This window comes from Calidris pugnax, unplaced genomic scaffold (genome assembly GCF_001431845.1).
Source record: "Calidris pugnax isolate Ruff unplaced genomic scaffold, ASM143184v1 scaffold7, whole genome shotgun sequence".
Lineage (NCBI taxonomy): Eukaryota > Metazoa > Chordata > Aves > Charadriiformes > Scolopacidae > Calidris > Calidris pugnax.
The window spans coordinates 608,190-620,596 of record NW_015090762.1 but is presented as its reverse complement, the minus strand read 5'-3'; the positions used below and the strand labels follow the sequence as shown (position 1 = coordinate 620,596).

Here is a 12,407-nt window from a genome sequence, read left to right as displayed (position 1 = left end):
CCCAGCCCGGCCATTCCGGCGGGGTTTTGGCCGCCGTCGAACGGGGGAGGCCGGGCCGTTGTTCGGTGGCTGCCGAGGGAACTGGTAGCCGTTGGCGAGGAGGCGTAGGCCGGCGAGCCCTCGGCGGAGGAAGCCCTTGGGAGGAAGCGGGGGCCAGTGGAGATGGGCCGAGGGCAACCCCAGGGCCGGGCCGGCCCCAGGCGCTGGGCCCCGGGGTGGTGCCGGCACCCAGGAATGTGCTCCGGGCTGCTGGGGAGCGGGTTCCGCGGCCTGTTTGGTGTTTGCCTTCCTGGCCGTGGTTTGGCGGTGACGCCCGGGGAGAGCACGGCGGGGACGACGGGCGGCAGCCCTGCTCCCCTCGGCCGGGACGTCGCCCGGAGCCGGTTCCCCTCTGTGCCCTGCTCTCAGGTGGGCTCCGTGCCTCAGTTTCCCTGTCTCCGAGGAGCAAGCCGTTCCCCCCCATAAGCCCCATGGGCGTCACTCCCCCGCTCCGGAGCAGTGATTGCCGGGCAAGGTGCATCGCTCGGGGTGATAAACCCTGCCCTTGCCCATTGGGCTCACAGCTCAGCACAGGGGTGGCCTCTCCTGCCCGGGGTGCTGCACCCTATCCCGGCCACGCGCCAGGTTCTGGGGACACTTTGCTGTTGTCCCTATGGCTGTCCCTGGGTGCTCAGAGTGGATGTCCTTGTCCCTGGGGTTCAGCAGGCAGTGGCTCCTGGTGCTGGAGATGATTCGGGGTGCTGACAGCGTGGTGGCTGCGGTCACTGGGGACAGACCCTTCCTCCCGTGCCCTGCAGATGTACTGGGGCCCGATCCTGCTCTCCTCCAGGCTTTTATCTGTTCTCCATCTGTCTAGGAGTGGATAAACAGGAGTGCGTGGCCTCCTTCTGTGGCTAGCAGAGTTGGGTCCCTCTGGGTTTTGAGGAGGGCTAGCGGGGTGTCCCAGCATCTGCTAAGGGTCTGGGGACACCAGGAAGGGCTGAAATGTGGGGCTGTCACCCACAGTGTGGCTGTGGAAGAGCATCTCCTTGCCTCCCAGGCTGGGGTGTCACCCACAGTGTGGCTGTGGAAGAGCATCTCCTTGCCTCCCAGGCTGGGGTGCCCCCCACCCCATCCTTCCCCCCCGCCCCCTCGGCCATCTGAAATGTCTCTGGTCCTCGCTCTGTGCCCGCTGCCAGGCAGCCATCAGCTGGTAACGGCTTCCAGTCTGGGCTGGCGGGGCTCCAGCAGGCCCGCGGCCAGCTCCTGTATCCAGCGGCCAGCGCTCCCGAGCTTCCCACGCCTCGGAGAGCCCCAGCTCCCCCGGCAGCCCAGGCTCCCCGGCTCGGGGCCAGTGCTCCCTCCGTCCCCGTGCCGGGCTGCGCTCCCTCTGTCCCCGTGCCGTGCCGGCCAGGGAGCTGCCGGCTGAGCCCAGCCAGCGCTGGGGAGGGTGGGGTGGCCTCACCGAGCGGAGCGGATCCCTTCGGAGAGGGTTTGCTCTCCGAAACAATCGCCCTCGGCCCCGTCTGACCCGCTGCGGTGGGTGGGTGGGACGCGGTGGGGAAGGGCTGGGCAGGGAGCAGGGCAGCGCTGCCAGCTGGATGCGGCCATGGCCTCTCCGTACTGCTTGTTTTCCAGCTCCTAACACGGGGAGGTCCGGGAGGAGGCAGGGTCTGTGTGTCCTGCAGCGGGGCTGGGTGCTCTGCACCTCCCCAGGGGATGCTGGGCGCCTGGAGCACTGGAAAGGACGTGGCTGCTCCTGGGATTGGCGTGGCCACGGGGCAGTGCAGAGCCAAGCCCGGGAAGGCACCGGCTCTGCTCAAGTTGGTCCTTCTTCACTGGTGGCTTGAAGGAGCTTCTGCTCTCCCTGGGATGCCTACACCTCGTGTCACTCTATCTCCTTGCTGATGAAAAGTAGAGGTGCCCGAAGGGGTTGGAGGCCGCAGTGTTGCCTCCCCCCTCGCTGGCTTTGGCGTCTCGGCACGGCAGGGTTAAATCGGATTCCCCGGCTCGGCTGAGCCGTTGCTGGAAAACACACTCCCCTCCCTCCCGGAGGACCCTCGGCCGGGCTCGGTGCCGGGCCTGGAGCAGGGCCAGGCTTTTGGGGTGCGAGCATGATTGGGGCCGTGCAGATGACATGGTGCTTATGGCCTCAGCTTTCTCTGTCTGCAGCCAGCCCCCGCCGGGGGGGGAGCGGACCTTGCTCAGCTTAGCTCATGGCTCTAGCTGGGCTCCCCGGTTCCTCGCCTTGCTGGCAGGTCCCCTCTCTGGGCATGGGTCCCCAGGGATCCTCGGGCACACGGTGGTTGCAGCACAGGCTGCTCCCCGGAGGTTTTGAAGGGCTGGGGAGCTGGGGCTGTGCTGGCGTGGTGATTTCACGGGTGGTGAGCGCTTCCGGCAACGCCAAGCAGCTGCTGAAACGCTGCTGCCCTCGAGCGTGTCCCAGCCAGGCTCTGTGCTGGCGGGGGGGGCCACCAGCCAGACATGGGGGACACCAAGGGTGCTGGGGGGGACGCGGTGGGCTCTGAGGTGGCAGGAGGGCCCAGCACCACGCTGACCGGGCTCTTCCCCCATCCCGCAGGCTGGAGGAGGTGCCCTTGGAGGTGCTGCGGCAGCGGGAGTCCAAGTGGCTGGATATGCTCAACAACTGGGACAAGTGGATGGCCAAAAAACACAAGAAGGTAAGTGTTGTCCCTCCCCGGGGCTTGTCCCCGGGACAGCTGTGCAGGCGAGGGGAGGTGCAGCGGTGTCCCCTCGAGGCTTTGGGGCAGCCTGCGTGTCACCAGGTCCCCACAGACAGCGTTGCCTTTGGATGATGCCGTTGGTTTGAGTGGGCTGTTTCCTCCCTGAGATGCTTCTGGTTGCAGGAGAGAAGAAGCTGGAGCTCGGAGTTGGGGCTGAGCCTGCGGTCCCCGAGCCAGCCCACTCCTGCTCCCGTCTGCTCCCCGCCGGGCTGGAGCCTTCCTAGGGCTTCTTTGGCGGCCTGCAGGCAGCCATGGGAATTGTTCGGTCATGGAAACTTCTGTTCTGAGCATCTTGTAGACCAAAAAAAGCTCCGGGTAGGAAATGTTTGAGCCTGATGTGCTCGACTCTGGTCTGTGAGCTGGGGTCCCCAGGGGACTCACGGTGGCGTGTGCTGGGTGGCTCCGGGGCTTGGTCCGTTGGTGCTCTCTGACCTCCTGAGCCTGCGAACGAGGCAGGGATAGGATGCAACAAGCCCTGGGTTGCTGCTGTGTGTCCGCTGGAAGCGGTGAGGCTGCTGGCAAGGGTCAGCCAAGCCTGAGAGTGGCCAAAGGGCCGCCGCCTCCTCCTCTTCCTCCCTCTGGCTGGCAGAGCCTCCTGGCACCGCTCTGTGTGCTGTGCTCCCGGAGTGCCGTCCCCGCTTGCTGCCTGGAGAACGACTCAGGAATCCCTCATCTGTTTCTTGGCCGCTCGCAAAGGGTTTGGGAGAGCTCTTTGGGACGGGTGCTTTGTTCTGCGGGCGGTTTCCACTGCTCTCCGGCCATGCCACAGCGCGGCCTCCGGGCACGGGTGAATGCCCCGGCAGCTGGGATGGCTGGCAGAGGAGCTCCCTCGTGCTGGGGCTGAGCTCCTGGGGATCTCCGTGGGGCTGATGTGCTGTATAGTCTGTCCTGCAGCAAAAAATCCATGCTCAGAGCCTCTGAGGTCTGCTCTAGAGAGCTGCTCTGTGCCCAGAGCCCCGGGGCTGCTCGGGGAAGGGTGCCAGGGCTGGCCTCGGATGCTGTCAACCGTCCCGGCTCTGGCAGGAGCCTGGCTGCTTTGGTACGGGGCCACGCCACGTGGCTCGGGCCCCGCTGCTTCAGAGGAGCTCCCCGTGCTGCTGAAAAACCCCGGTACTTTTCTGGCTGCCTCGCCGGGGTTGGCTGGTGGCCCGGGGATCTCTTGGGCCGGCTCCTGCCGGGCTCTCTCACACCTGCACCGCTCTGGCATCCTGAAAATCTCCCTCCCTCGCCCGCCTGGCTCCGATCCCAGCGGAGCCCGAGCCGTGCCATTGCCCCGTGCTGTCCTTGCCCTTTCCAGCCAGACTGAAGGAGGGCAGACGCGTGGGCAGCTCCCACTGCTCTCCAAGGATGGGCAGCTCCCGCTGCTCTCCAAGGATGGGCACGCTCCCACTGCTCGTTGCTTTCAGCATCCCTCAACCCAGGCGGGCTCCCTGTCTCAGGAAAGGCACGGTGGGATCCCAGGAGCTGGGTACCCCCAGCTCGGGGGCCATGGCAGGACCCCGTGCGGAGCCAAGGGGAGGAGCTGCTCGGCTGCTTGTCCCAAGCCGTGCTGGTCCTGGCCAGCTGGAGGGGCTGCCGAACCGAAACCCAGCAAGGCGGCTTCCTTCCTGGCAGCTTAGCCAGCAGGAAAGGGAGCCGGCTCGAAAAGGGAGCTGTCAGCAGCAGCAGAGCCGCCCGCAGCCACCCCTGGGCATCGCCCGCCGCGTTTCCTGCGAGCACAAAGGCTTCGCAGGGCTCGGGACCTGCCCGGGTAAACAACCAGCGCTGCGGCGAGGGAGCAGCAAACCCTCCTGGGGACACGGCGCTGCCACCACGCTGGGCTGGGCTGCTTGGAAGCACAACAGCCTGCTCCCCAGTCATGCTGGCAAACAGGGACAAGGAGCTCGGGGAGGCCCAAGGGAGACTTTGGGAGCTGTCGGCTGCGGCTCTCAGAGCCCTGGCGCGTCTCCAGCACTTGGCATGTGCCACCCAAGTGGGGAAAGGAGGCCGTGCTGGGTTTTTGCAGGGCTTTATGTGGGGTAACTGTGCTGAAAGCACTGGTCTCCTGTGTCCCGGCCGAGGACTGTGGGGAGATGGTGCTGCCGCTTCCCCCGGAGCTGGAGTGGGATGTGGGGGGGTCTCTCATCGTGGTCCCCGTGGGGCGCTGGCAGCAGCAGGGTTAAGGCGGCTGGGCTCCCCCCTGCGGGGTGGGTACCGGCGGTCACTGCCTCGCCTGGACTTTGGTCTTGGCTGGTGCCCTGTGCCAAGGAAACTGGGGGCCAACTGTGGGCACGGAGCCGGCCATGCGTGGAGCTGCTCTCCTGCCCAGGGTGAGCGGGCAGGAAGGCTGAGCTGCTCGGCAGAGTGTTCTCCCTGCTCTCCTTGGCCCCATGGGCAAGCAGGAGGGCTGGCCTGGGGGCCAGAGAGCCCTCCCTTGTGTCCCCACTTGGAGGGAGCCACCCATTCCCTGCCTTGGCTCCAGTGTTTGCCTTTCCAGCTCACAGCAGGATCCTGCTTTGAGGCAGAGCCGGGCTTGTTTGGAGCTGTTTGGAAGCCACAAAGCCTTGGCCGGGCTCCTGGCAGCCGTCTGCAGCTCCCTCGTGCTGGTGTAGCTCTGCCTGGCGTGTTAAGGGCAGTGCTGGGGAGAAGGGGGTGAGCAGACCCCTCCCGAGACCCTCAGGGATGCAGCTCCCCACGCTCTCCTGTAGGCCTGTGCGGTGCCAGCCGCCATCAGGGGACATGTGGCTGGGCACCCTGTCCCCAGGGGGACATCCCCTTGTACAGGGAGGCAGCAAGGGACCAGCAGTTCTGGGCCTGGCTCCCGTCTTGCCCCAGGGGCCTCTCTGCCCCCTGCTGCTCTGCTGTATCCCCCCTGTGATGGCTGTGTGTCTCCCCACAGATCCGGCTGCGGTGCCAGAAGGGGATCCCGCCCTCGCTGCGGGGCCGAGCCTGGCAGTACCTCTCCGGGAGCAAGGTCAAACTGGAGCAGAACATCCACAAGTTTGAAGTGAGTGGCTGCTGGGGACCCTCCTGAACTGCTGGGGAGGGGGTGCTGGTGGAGGGGGGACAGTGTGGGGACGGCTCCTGCTCCCTCTAGGGCTGGGGTCTCTGTTGGGGTCCCAGATGCTGCCTGTTCCTGCTGTGGAGGGGGTGAAGGAGCTAGTGTCCCAGTCCTGATAGGGCTCATGTTCGGGGCAGAGCCAGGTCCAGCCCCGTGGCTGCTCCGCCAGCTCCCCTGGGCTCGTTGCATCCCACACGTGTCAGTGTGAGTTGTTGTTCACCTCAACCCTCTGCTCCCCAGGAACTGGATCTCCTCCCAGGGGACCCAAAGTGGCTGGATGTGATTGAGCGGGATCTCCATCGGCAGTTCCCCTTCCACGAGATGTTCGTCTCGCGCGGAGGCCATGGGTAAGTGGAGCTGCTGCCCGTCTGGTCCTCAGTGGCCACTGGGCTGGACCAGCTCCACGGTGTGGGCACTGTCTATCCTGCCTCAAAGCCACACTCATCCCCTGCAGTGTCCCCTGCTGTCCTTAACCCCCTCCCCCCCAGCTCGCAGAGCATCCAGGAAACAGGATGGCTTCCCAGGAGCTTGGTGTGTGGGTCACAGCTGGTACCAGCTCCAACACCCAGCGGGGTGGGAGTTGCTGTGGCAGGAGGGAGGAGGTGGCCGGCTGTGGCCTCCATTTCTCCAGGGAAATGCTGTTCCAAACATCGGGGAGTGTCTGTGCCGCTGTGTTTGCGCTGGGTCCCTGCCTGGCCATGGCTCGCCCTGAGCCAGCATCCCTGGGAGGCAGTCTGTTCCCCATCTCACCTCTCGGATCCAGGCAGATGAGGCCTCCGTGGGCAGAGCTCCCTGGGGCAGAGCTCCCTGGGGCAGAGCCGTGGTTATCGTGTCCCGTAGCTCTGTGTTCGTGTGGGAGAAGGATCCCAGCTCGACTCGGGCTTGTGGGGGGAGAGTGGTGGCCAGTGTTGGATCACCCCGTGCCGGTTTGACTTGGGGGGGGAGGCTGTGGGGCTGTGTCTGTGCCCTCTCCCCACCTCTCCCTCCCGGGGGTGTCTCCGCAGGCAGCAGGACCTGTTTCGGGTGTTGAAGGCCTACACGCTGTACCGCCCCGAGGAGGGCTACTGCCAGGCCCAGGCCCCCATCGCTGCCGTCCTGCTCATGCACATGCCGGCCGAGGTACGAGCCAGCGGGGAGACCCCGAGGCCACAAAGCTGGGGCCAGCGGGAGGCTGTGGGGGGCTTCGGGTTGGTGCTTGGCTCACGGCACCCGGTTACCCCCAGATCTCGGCTGGCGCAGGGAGGAGCCCCTCGCCCTGGCCGTTCTTCCCTCCTGCTCCCTTGGTCCCTGGGAGCAGAGTGGGGGCTGCAGGGACGTCCCCTGGGGACCCCCGGGTGCTCACCCCCTGTCCCTTGGCTTGCAGCAAGCGTTCTGGTGCCTGGTGCAGATCTGCGAGAAGTACCTCCCCGGCTACTACAGCGAGAAGCTGGTGAGTGCTGGCCCGTGGTGGCAGGGACCTGTGATGTTTCCAAGCCTAAAGCTCCCCCAGCTCCTCACCCTGGAGAAATAATGGATCTTGGGGAGATCCTGGGGTGTTCCCACAGTCTCCATGTTGTACCAGGACCCCCTGGAGTCGGGGATGGGGGGCTCAGCGTAGCTTTGCTGCTGGTGTCTGTGGAGCACAGCTCTGTTCCAGTAGCCAGATCTGGAGGGTGGGCTGCTCCTCCGCTGGAGATGGGCAGCAGGGAGCTGATCGGGGGACTCTCAACGCTCTCCCTTCAGGAGGCCATTCAGCTGGACGGGCAGATCCTCTTCTCGCTGCTACACAAGGTCTCACCCGTGGCCTACAAGCACCTGAGCAAGCAGAAGATCGACCCCATCCTCTACATGACGGAGTGGTTCATGTGCGCCTTCTCCCGCACGCTGCCCTGGAGCTCCGTCCTGCGCGTCTGGGACATGTTCTTCTGCGAAGGTAGAAGCTCCCCACCATCCTCCTCTTCCTCCCAGGGTCACCGGCTGCAGCCCCCCACAGCATGTGGACATCACTCGGGGCTGCAGCCAGAGCATGTGGGAGCTGGTATAGGGCAGGTTTGGGGCACCCCCATGCCTGGGGTGGAGACTGGGCTGTTTTCCTGGGGCTTAGGGAGCACCTGCGTCCCAAATCCATCCTCTTGCACATCCTGGCTCCTAGCAGGACAGACCTGGTGCTGCCCCACAGTATCGGAGGGACATGGTGGCACTGTCACCCTGTGCTGCCCGGCACTCACTGCCTTGCCTCTCCCCTTGCAGGAGTGAAGATCATTTTCCGGGTGGGCCTCGTGCTGCTCAAACACACGCTGGGCTCCTCGGACAAGCTCAAGTCCTGCCAGGGCCAGTACGAGACCATGGAGAGGCTGAGGGCTCTCAGCCCCAAGATCATGCAGGAGACCTTCCTTGTGCAGGAGGTGAGGTGCTGGGAAGGGTCCGGGGTCCCCCAGTGCCCCCCAGTTGGCCACGCTGCTGGACTGGGCTGCCCACGGGTGGGCAGAGGGGACGGCCCCCAAAAGGCTTGGATTTGGGGGTACCTGTGCCCTGGGGGATCCTGACCCCAGGGTCTGGGGTGCGGGGCTGGCCCCGGGTGGCACCGTCGGTGTTGGGGGAGATGCTGATGGCACCAATCTGTCCCCACAGGTCATCGAGCTGCCGGTGACGGAGCGTCAGATCGAGCGGGAGCACCTGATCCAGCTGAAGAAGTGGCGGGAGACGCACGGGGAGCTGCAGTGCAAGTCCCCCCCGCGCCTGCACGGCGCCAAGGCCATCAGCGAGGCCGAGCCCCCCACCCGCAAGGCGCTGGAGTCCGTCCCCTCCATCATCGTCCCCCCCGGGCCAGCCCCCGTGCCCAAGGCCCGCAAGAGCAAGGAGAAGAGCCGAGAGAAGAGCCCGGCTGGCCCTGCCAATGGCCCCGGGGCCGAGGGCAACGGGGTGCCTGGCTCGGCCCGGGAGCTGCTGCACCCCCAGGTCTCCCCCCACCACCAGTCCAAGGAGAGCTTGAGCTCCCGGGAGAGCGAGGACACGTACTTGTAGGGCCGGCGTGGGGCTGGGTCCGCACCCCGGGCAGCTGGGCTGCGCACGGACCTGGGCTCGAGGACACTGCTGGGGGCTGTGCAGGGACCCGGGGCGGGGGGACACGGGCTAGAGGGATGGGGACAGGCTGGCCGGCCTGGGGACACCGTGGTCCCTCGTGTGCAGGGGCAGGCTCGAAGCTGGGGGGCATCTGTGGGGGCTTGGCCAGGGGTTGGTGACCAAAGGGGACACCGTCTGTCGGTCTGCACTGGGTGCCCACCCCCGCAGGGTGCTGGCACCACAAGCGGTGGGAGCCCTGGAAGGGGGTGGCTGAGCCACCCAAGCTCCCCCCCTCTGATGACCGGGGGGGGGCTGCCCCATGGGCCCTTCTCCCTGTCCCAGAGCCCCTTGACCCGCCGCCCCCAGGGTCCCTCCCGTGGCCTCCAGCCCTCTCCCACCCTGTGCTGGCCGGGCAGACCCAGTGGCACAGGGAGACTGGGGGTATGTGAGGAGCTGGGGGAGGCCCTCACCCCCCACCCCCCCTTTATCTAGCGAGGATATATCAAGCTGTAGCCCTATATGTAGTACCCAATTACCTACTCACTGAGCCTATTTATTATTCCTCCGTGGCAGTAATCGTCGCAGGACAGGGACCCAGGTTGGGAGCTGCAGTGGGATGTGATGCCAGACCACAGCTGTGGGGCTAAAGCCCCCCCCCCACCCCTCTCTGGGCTCCCCATGGCTTGTGGGGGGAGCATTCACCCTCCTGGGGGTCTCCCCACCGCTGCCACCCACCCCAGGCCCCAGCAGAGGTGAGATGGGGTGGGCGAGCGACTGGGTGCTCCCATGTTGTGGGGTCCCCTCTCACCTCCCCCTTACCCCCCCAAGGGCCGGGGGGTGGCTTTGTAAAATAAAGCGGGGGAAAAAACCGGTTTTGTACAAAGGGGTAAATAAAGCAGGATTGTGTAAAGGCGCAGCACCCGCAGCTCCCCTCGTGTCTTCCGTCTTGGAGCGGTTTGGGTTGGAAGGGACCTCAAAGACCATCTCATTCCAGCCCCCTGCCCTGGGCAGGGACACCTCCCACCACACCAGGTTGCTCCAAGCCCCCGCCAACCTGCCCTTGAACCCCTCCAGGGATGGGGCAGCCACAGCTTCTCGGGGCAACCTGGGCCAGGCTCTCACCACCCTCCCACCAAACAAGTTCTTCCCCACAGCTCAGCTCCATCTCCCCTCTTTCAGTGTCAAACCCTGCCCCCTCCTCCTAGGGCTCCCCTCCCTCATCCAGAGTCCCTCCCCATCTCTCCTGGAGCCCCTTGAGGGACTGGAAGGGGCTCCAAGGTCTCCCCGGAGCCTTCTCTTCTCCAGGCTGAACCCCCCAACTCTCTCAGCCCCCCCTCCCAGCAGAGGGGCTCCAGCCCTCCCAGCATCTCCGGGGCCTCCTCTGGCCCCGCTCCAACAGCTCCATGTCCTTCTGCTGGTGGTGGCCCCAGAGCTGGAGGCAGCACTGGGGGGTGTCTCCCCAGAGCGGAGCAGAGGGGCAGAATCCCCCCCTGGCCCTGCTGGCCACGGGGCTGGGGATGCAGCCCAGGGGGCGGGGGATTTCTGGGCTCCAGCGCACGTTGAGGGGTGTGTGGAGCTTCTCACCCACCAGCACCCCCAAGTCCTTCTCCTCAGGGCTGCTCTCTGGCCCTTCTCTGCCCAGCCTGGCTTTGGGCTTGGTGTTGCCCCCACCCACCTGCAGGACCTTGCAGCTGGCCTGGTTGAACTTCATGAGGTTGGCACGGTCCCGCCTGCCCAGGTCCTTCTGGATGCCATCCCTTCCCTCCAGCGTGTTGACCACACCACACGCGTGCTCCCCGTCACCCCCCACCTCCTGCTGCACCAACACCAGCCCCGGGGAGCCACCCTGCCCCGTGTCCCCTGGGTGCTCTGGTGCTGGGGAGGGTCCTGCTGCCGTCACCCCTGTGGCTGCCCCAGCAGAGCCACCCAGGGTGCCCAAGCCCGGACCCGTCTGCGCTGTCTCACCCAGCTCTCACCCAGCCCTGGGGCTGCCCCCGTTTGAAGTGTAAATGGGAGGACACTGAGACCTGCCCCAGCTTGTGACATGCCACGGTGGCTGCCAGGCCCTGGGGGGTTCTTGGAGGGGGCTGCCATGGGGTGAGTGCCCTTCCAAGCCCTCAGACCTACCCCCCTCTCCCGGTGTCACAGCTCCTGTGGCCTAACAGAGCCAGGAGACCCCTAATTTATCCCATGGCACTCCCAGATTCAGCTTTCCATGCACAAAATGGTGCCCAGGCCTTCTCTTCCCTCCCTCCCTGTGCTTCCTGCAGGTGGGAATTCTGCCCAAACCTCCATTCCTCCCCCCAAAATTCCCTTTTCCTGGGGGTGGCCGCAGAAGAGTGCTGGTTTGTGGTGCTGGGTTTCCCCCTTGTCCCTGCAAACCTCGGCTCGGGGGCTACTGCCCTGCGTTTGGCAAATCCCCGCTGCTGGGGTGGCTTGTGGGGCTCGTCCTCGGATTTGGGGTGGGGGCTGAGCCTGGGGGAGATGAGTGGGAGCTGGGGTGAGCCTGGCCGGGATGGAGAGGGTATGGTGGGGTCAACATTTGGGCTCCCAGTGGGTCCAGTCCCAGCCTGACTGGTACTGGTGAGAGCTGGGAGCGGGAGGGTTGGGACCCCAGGTTGGGCACCCCAGGGCTCTGAGCTGGGGCTGGTTTGGGTGCCCCCAGACTCCGGGTCGGGGCTGGACCGGGCACCCCGGGGGCTCTAGGCTGGGTCGGGTCCGGTGCAGGCACCCCAGGGCTCTGGGTCAGGACTGGTTTGGGTACCCCGGGGGTCCTGGTTGGGTCCCGTCCAGGCCCCCAGGAGCTGCTCCGGGCACCCGGGGGTTCTGGGTCCGGATCTGTGCAAACACCCCGGGGCTCCGGGACGGATCGGGTCTGCTTCAGGCCCCCGGAGCTGCTGCCGACCGGGTCGGGTCCGGTGTGGGCACCCCGGGGCCGCGGGCTGGAGCTGCTCCGGGCATCCCGGGGCTCCGGGTCGGGGCTGGTTTGGGTGCCCCGGGGCTCCGGATCTGGTCCTGTCCCGGCACTTTGGGGGTCCGGTCCGGGTCGGGTCCGGTGCAGTCTCCTCAGGGCTCTGAATTGGCGCTGGTTTGGGTGCCCCGGGACTCCAGGTCGGATCCTGTGCGGGCACCCCGGGGCTCCGGGCTGGCTGGGGTCCGGTGCAGGCACCCCGGAGCTCCGAACCGGGACTCACCGGGCACCCCAAGGCTCCGGGTCGGGTCCTGTGAGGGCACCCCGGGGCTCCGGGCTGGCTCGGGTCCGGTGCAGGCATCTCGGGGCTCCGAACCGGGACTCACCGGGCACCCCAAGGCTCCGGGTCGGGTCCTGTCCGGACACCCCGTGGCTCCGGGCCGGGGCTGGTTCGGGTGCTCCAGAGCTCCGGGTCGGGTCCGGTAGGGGCGGCCCCGGGGCTCCGGGTCCGACATCCCGGGAGGGCGGGCGGTGGCCCCGGGGGCGGGGCGGTCGGTGGCCCCTCCCGCGGCGCGGGGCGGGCCGGGGCCGCGCTGGTAGCGGCGGTGGCGGCGGCGGAGGGGGCCCCGCCATGGACCTGCACATCCTGGAGCACCGGGTGCGGGTGCTGAGCCTGGCCCGCCGCGGGCTC

General features: G+C 66.7%; 2 protein-coding genes across 2 annotated transcripts in view; both read left to right on the top strand.

The window, feature by feature from the left end:
* Positions 1-1,588: 1,588 nt before the first annotated feature.
* On the top strand, positions 1,589-9,724 carry TBC1D10A (TBC1 domain family member 10A). Its single transcript, XM_014936403.1, has 9 exons — positions 1,589-1,599; positions 2,516-2,660; positions 5,602-5,709; positions 6,004-6,110; positions 6,768-6,882; positions 7,127-7,192; positions 7,486-7,675; positions 7,993-8,147; positions 8,374-9,724. The coding sequence occupies exons 1-9, from the start codon at positions 1,589-1,591 to the stop codon at positions 8,764-8,766; spliced, it is 1,290 nt and encodes a 429-aa protein (XP_014791889.1). The 3' UTR covers positions 8,767-9,724.
* A 2,623-nt stretch (positions 9,725-12,347) lies between these two features.
* Positions 12,348-12,407, top strand: part of LOC106884710 (GATS-like protein 3) — a 4,947-nt gene continuing 4,887 nt past the window's right edge. The window contains exon 1 of the mRNA XM_014936273.1: positions 12,348-12,403. Coding sequence (XP_014791759.1) covers positions 12,348-12,403 — 56 coding nt within the window. The remainder of the gene's footprint in view (positions 12,404-12,407) is intronic.